The 6,460-nt window shown below is 47.6% G+C and overlaps 1 protein-coding gene across 1 annotated transcript; it reads left to right on the top strand.

Moving 5' to 3' along the window:
• The first annotated feature begins 1,131 nt into the window (after positions 1-1,131).
• Positions 1,132-5,563, top strand: LOC136548855 (protein MAIN-LIKE 1-like). The gene is made up of 7 exons (XM_066540231.1): positions 1,132-1,177; positions 1,271-1,441; positions 4,193-4,351; positions 4,490-4,656; positions 4,734-4,889; positions 5,054-5,159; positions 5,538-5,563. The coding sequence occupies exons 1-7, from the start codon at positions 1,132-1,134 to the stop codon at positions 5,561-5,563; spliced, it is 831 nt and encodes a 276-aa protein (XP_066396328.1).
• The last annotated feature ends 897 nt before the right edge of the window (positions 5,564-6,460 follow it).

Below are 6,460 nucleotides of genomic sequence, written 5' to 3'. Positions count from 1 at the left end.
GAGTGAGGAGTGAGGGCCGAGGGATCCTTTGTACGCGTGCTGCCTGTGACAACAGGTGTGCGTGCAGCAGCCCTGCACGGCACCGGTGGCGGTGAGGTGGTCCACCAGAAGTAACCGATCGAATGCGGCGCGGCCAGCGAGGCATGAGGTTTCGGGCAGTGTGCGGCGCGACCTTGGTCTTTCTTCCCCAAATCCCTGAACCACCCCTGCCTTTGCACGTGCCCGTCGGCCAGACCGGGGGCAGCGTTGGAAAATTCGCAGCTCCAACGGTCGCGCCGCGCGGCTGGGAGGCTTCGGTCGTGCCTCGTGCGGGCGTGCCGTGCCGCTCCGCCTCGGCGGACGGACGGCGAGGCCGGGGGCTTTTTGGTGGGCCGCAGCCCCGCAGTGGCGTTCTGGCCTTCTGGGGCTCGGTTTTGCTGTTTTTGAGCCGCGGCACGCGTCTTTTGCAGAAAGCAATTCGAAAGGGTCGGGCCGTGGTGGTCTGTTGGAGGAGGCTGGGAGCGGAGTGTGAGAGAGTATTCAATGCCATGCCCGATTGCGACTGGCAGTTGCTTGCGGTGGGTGCGCTCAGCAGAGGCTGCGCTGCGGGGTGCCGGGGTGGCGACGGCTTTTTTTTTTTTTTTATGATTGACCGCCACCGTTAGAATTTTTTACTTTGATCTTTTTTTTTTTTAAGTTTCTCATAAATAGATCCCTGGTGGAAAGAATTTCAGAAATGTACCCTTGGCTCGGCGTCACGGTCACTGGCGCCGAGCTCCTGGGCATGGGGAAATAGCCTGCCAGAGGGCTCGGCGCCAGAGTGACTAACGCCGAGCTCGGCACCGTAAATCTTGGCGCCGAGCTCGGCGCCATACTGGTTGGCGCTGAGCTCGGAAATATCTACCGACCCGTGCCTCTTCCTCTTATGTGAGATCGGCTATGAAGAGCCAGCTGCAATGTTTGGATGTGGTTGTGCGTCGGGTGTTAGTTGATCCAATCTCTCATGGGTTTACCCCAGCAATGGATCATCAGGCACACATCGACCCTCCCGTTCTGAAACCTTACCTGCATGTGCAGATTGCGCCTACGGTTCCTGATGCTCAATCTACCCCCAATGCGGTATTTGGAGATGGTTGTCATACTCATGTTTTCATGGTAGATCCTCTTCATGAGATCCTTTTGACACAGAATCATCCGAGTAAGTGTCTTAACCGTATGGTTTTTGGGAGCTTACCTTGTTCCTTGCATCTATTTCTTCTATTCTTTCCTCATTTCTGTAATGATGTTGCAGGAGATATTTCTGAGAATATGGATGTGCCCCATGTTGCTGCGCAAGTGCACTTTGGAGATGGATTCCGTGGCTCCAATAGTGTTGAAATTATACATGATTCGAAGCCATATGAGATGGCTAGGGCTCATGATTCTGATGATGATCGTCCTGTTGGAGAGCTGACGGAGAGTGGTGTTGAGATGATGAGGCGTATCTTTCCCGACTGCCGTGATCCTAGAGTTCATGAGTTCAGTGATCTTGCTCATTCTAATTAGGCGTTTGCAGAAGGACGTGATGATGAGCTCCTAGAAGCTCCTGAGGCCGGTCCTAACATGGTAATTGAGGAGGGGAGGGTGTTCAATGACCTCCCTACTTTGAAAAGGTGGTTGTAGGCTTTTGCAGTGATACGAAAGATGTCTTACAGGGTATTGCATTCATATGTGGAGCGCCGTTACACAGTTGTGTGTGACAAGGAACGCTGCCCATGGAGGGTTTGTGCAAGGAAGCAACAGGTGACCGGAAAATGGAAGATCATAAAAGTTATCGGGCCACACAATTGTGCTGACCATGAGCTGACACTAAAGCATCGACAGTTGACATCTACCATCATTGTCAAGCGGTTGATGGGAATTTTGCAGGGAGAACCCAACATAAAGGTGAGAACAATTATCAGGACCGTTGAGGTGTTGTACGGAGGATATGTGATAACTTATGGTAAAGTATGGAGGGCTAAGCAGCGAGCGTGGAAGATAATATATGGGGACTAGGAGGATGGGTATGAGCAACTGCTAGTTCTTTTCAATGCAATCAAGAATCCAGGCATGCATTATGAGTACATCCCAAAACCTAATGCATGGAAGGATGGGAGGCAGATATTTTTTCGTGCCTTCTGGTGCTTCCCTCAGTGTGTTGAGGCCTTTAGGCATTGTCGTCCCGTCTTCTTTATTGATGATACGTTCTTGATTGACAAATACTAGGACACACTTCTTATAGCCATATCATGTGATGCGAACAACAAGTTGGTTCCTTTGGCATTTGCTTTGGTTGAGAATGAGAACAATGACAGTTGAGGATAGTTCTTGAGGCTAGTCTGGATACACGTGGTTGGGCCTAGCAGGGAGGTTCGCGTCATATCTGATAGGCATCAGGGCATACTTAACGTCGTGCGAGAGTAGTTAGAGGGGTATGCACCTTTGCACCATCGTTGGTGTACTCGACACCTTGCCGAGAATCTACTCTGGAAGGACGGTGTCAAGAAAAACTTTGATCTGTTCCAAGAGGCTGCTCGACAGCTTGAGGACAAGTACTTTAGGGAAAAGTTGGAGCAGGTCAGAACCGCATCAAATGCAGAAGGTAGACAATGGCTCACAGGTTTGATGAGGGATTTGGAGAAATAGACGAGAGCTCACGACGCCGGTGGCTGGAGGTATGAGTTTCAGTGTAGCAACATGGCAAAGTCATTCAATAAGTTGATATTGGGGATACGTGGTATGCCCGTGAATGCAATTGTTCAATTCACCTTCTATAAGCTTGTTGCCTGGTTCAACGATAGACACGCCCATGCATTGCAGTTGAGGAGTGACGGAGAGATATGGGCTCTAAAACCAAAGGCACACCTAGAGAAGGCAAGAGAAAGGGCTGGCACACATGAGGTTGCATGCTTTGACCACACCACAGGAACTTATCAGGTCGAGCATAGGGGCGGTACAACGTCCGATGGTGAGGTCCGAGAGTCGAGGATACATGTGGTTGTCCTCCAAGATTTCAAGTACACTTGTGGTAAACCAAGGCAATACCACTTTGTATGTTCTCATTTGGTGGTAGCTGCTAGGTATCACAACTATAATATCGAGAGGAGGATACCTCACGAGTTCAGTGTCAACACGCTTGTGAACACATGGAGCCCCCGCTTCGTGCCTTTCTGGGACCCTAGAGAGTGGCCTCCATATGATGGGCCGAAGTACATTGCGGATCCAGCTTACCGTTGGAACAAGCGTGGATCAAGGCAGAGGACGAGGCATAGGATGGTTATGGATCAGATACCTAGAAGAACTAGGCGTGGGAGAGGAACTCTATTTGTTACTGATCCCGAGCAGTACGAGTGCGGCAAGTGCGGTAGACTTGGCCACAACTCACGAAGTTGTCGTTGGCAGATTAGTGAGGTAGGACTATTGGTTTATAGTATTATTTTATATTTGTCTTATTCATATATTTAATTATGCATGTCTCAATTTATGCTTGTATTTGTGTCAATTACTTATACATTTATAAGTTCATGTTTCATTGTACATTGCAATTCTAATTCATTCACTTTTTTTGTAGGATGGAGTAATTCCACCTGCTCGACCCGACGTACGAAGAGACCCACCGAGGACATCTCGTTGCGCTAGGGCAGATAATAATCTATAAGTTTTATTCATACATATGTTCGTAAAGTAACATGTGACTATGTTTTATTCGATGCAGGACCTTCCGCACCTTCGTTCTAGGACCCATAGTGGGTTCTTGGACATTCGGTACGACAATAGGTACACTCCTTTCCTGCAAAGAGCTGGCCTGGATGTCATCTCCTTTTAGGTTCGTCGTGGGTTGCCCAAGTTTAACTTAGCGGCGATAACTGTGTTGGTAGACAGGTATTAAAGTGAATCATTGCCTCCATTCATGGCCATTTGTTCATACGATTGACTTTTTGACAAGTAATCTTGCTTGGTCTTAAATATAGGTGGCGGCCAGAGACTCATAGCTTCCACCTACCTTTCGGGGAGATGATAGTCTCACTTCAGGACTGTCAGAAGATGCTAGGCCTAAGGATTCATGGGAACCCAGTCACTGGGCAATGCAGGTCAGAGGGCTGGAGAGCACGAGTGGAGGCCTTCCTTGGATGTGAGCTTGGCGAGCAAGGGGCTCACACTTCTGGAGTTCCTATCTCATGGCTACGTGCAGAGTTCGCACAGTGCCTCGAGGAGGCAGATGAGGAGACGGTTGGGTACTACTGCCGGGCGTGGATCCTACACCTTTTTGCTTGCATTCTCTTTCCCGACGCCACGGGTGACAATGTGTCCTGGATGTGGATCCACTGCCTCAGTGACTGGGACCAGGCGGGTCAGTACAGCTGGGGCTCTATAGTCTTGTGTTTTCTATACTGACAGCTGTGCGAGGGGTGTCGTTGGTCTATGGCGAACCCGTCACTTGGTGGATGCGTGTACCTGTTACAGTTGTGGATGTGGGCTCATTTTCCAGTTGGTCATCTAGAGGTTCTAGCTCGTCGTGAGTGGTTCCAAGGTCAACCTCCAAGTCACCAGCCGACGTGGGCGTACCTTTGGGACCAGGTCAGGGTTCCGCACACGAGGATAGACTGGGTGTACATTAAGTACACGAACAAGCTAGATTCACTGACGGCGTCTAGTGTAAGTAAATTTTATTTTCCATGCTGCTTTGGAAAGGATTAGTATACCATCTAACATCTTATTTGGACATGTTGCAGGTGGAGTGGGAGCCATATGGTGGAGAAGACACACTTCCTTTTCAGCTGAGCAACGTCTGTGGGGCCGACGACTACTTCTATAGGATGAGGTGCCCTCTAATCTGCTTCTATGCTGTTGAGTACCACCTACCAGATAGGGTTGCACGTCAATTTGGAGTGAGACAGCGTTGGCCTATGCCTCTGTTCTCGATTGGCATTGACTTACACAAGTAAGTGTTTTGATATTTCAAATGTCTCATGATGATAGTCCATTTCTTATAATATGGTGCCACGTACATGGATTAATGTAATGATGACATACATGTAGGTTGGATCGTTAGAGGAATAAGAAGATTTTTGACTTGGAGAGGCACCATCAGTCCTACATTAAGGAATGGGAGGAGATGCACGACAACGTGGATGACAACAATGAGCCGCACACGAACCGTGAGTTCAGGCGGTACCAAGCATGGTACCAGCGTTCGATATGGTGCAGGCTCAGGCTATAGTGGACCGAAACTGACTACGCCGACATCGAGTCCTCCAATGATGAAGACACGACGTATGACCAGTCCACTCATGCAGGAAGGCAGATGGAGGCAGTACTGATCTTGGACAGAGTGGTAAGCCAATCGCCTTATTTTGTTACGTTGAGTTACATAACAATATATTAGGTGTTCTTAGACCGACATTAGGAGTTATCTATTATAGTTATTGCAACCTTCGAGCCGTATAACCCTTATAATAAGTTACATTCTTGTACAAAAGAAAACAAAACTAAATGCTATCTGTTCAGAAGTCTTATTATTGAAAACTTTGTTGCAGGGCAATACACTGAAATGCTCAGTTGAAGAGATAAAGCACGTTCGGCCGAGAGTCAATGACGACTACATACTTGGCTTCCTAGACGTAAGATTTAAAATATTCTTTCAAACAAATCATTAATACATTATATTCTTTCAGTTAACATAGTTTTGTACAACAAAGGCTGTCACGTCGTCTACACCGTGCGGCTGGTCGTTGTGGTTGCAGGACAAACACGACGCATGGCGTGTACGATCCTTCCACAGGAAGAGGAGCCTTGGGTTCCTCTAGTCAAGCAGCTACAAGGGATGGGGATGAGGACGAGGAGGACAACGATGACGATGACATGGACAAGAGGCACGATGAGCCTGGGCCCTCTTAGCTCCATGATGCTCCTATCGACTCATCCTACACCGCCTCTAGGCACTAGGCGACACTATCCTCGTGACCCTTACACTCCAGGCACCAGCGCTCTGGGTCACAAGGATAGGGGCAAGAGTAGGAGACAGTGAGGGACGTGGTAGGTGTTACTATGAAACTATTATGAATTTTATATTTACTTTTCTATAACTATTCGGGACTGTATGGACATTGTGGACTATTTGGACTTTGCATGACATATTATGTTGGTTGTGATATTCGTTGTGGTTGCATTATGCTCATTGGATGATTAAATGTTTAGAATATATATTGATGTCTCTGTTTGTAACTATGGATGCTCCTGATACAAGACCGTATCTTGTAAATTTTTTACATGAACCTTTAATCATACTACACTTGTACAAAGGCACAAATGTAGTACACAGATTAACTATAAATTTATTATGTGTATAATCCAGGAAATATTGTACATACGCTTTGTAGAAGAATCTAGGATTACCAAGCAACAGTGAACGAATCTATACTTTTTAGACAATAAACATAGACTTTTCAGATACACGGAC

Source organism: Miscanthus floridulus, chromosome 4, assembly GCF_019320115.1.
Source record: "Miscanthus floridulus cultivar M001 chromosome 4, ASM1932011v1, whole genome shotgun sequence".
In the NCBI taxonomy this organism is placed as follows: Eukaryota; Viridiplantae; Streptophyta; class Magnoliopsida; order Poales; family Poaceae; genus Miscanthus; species Miscanthus floridulus.
The sequence above is the reverse complement of the archived record's forward strand: the minus strand, read 5'-3'. Positions and strand labels throughout refer to the sequence as shown.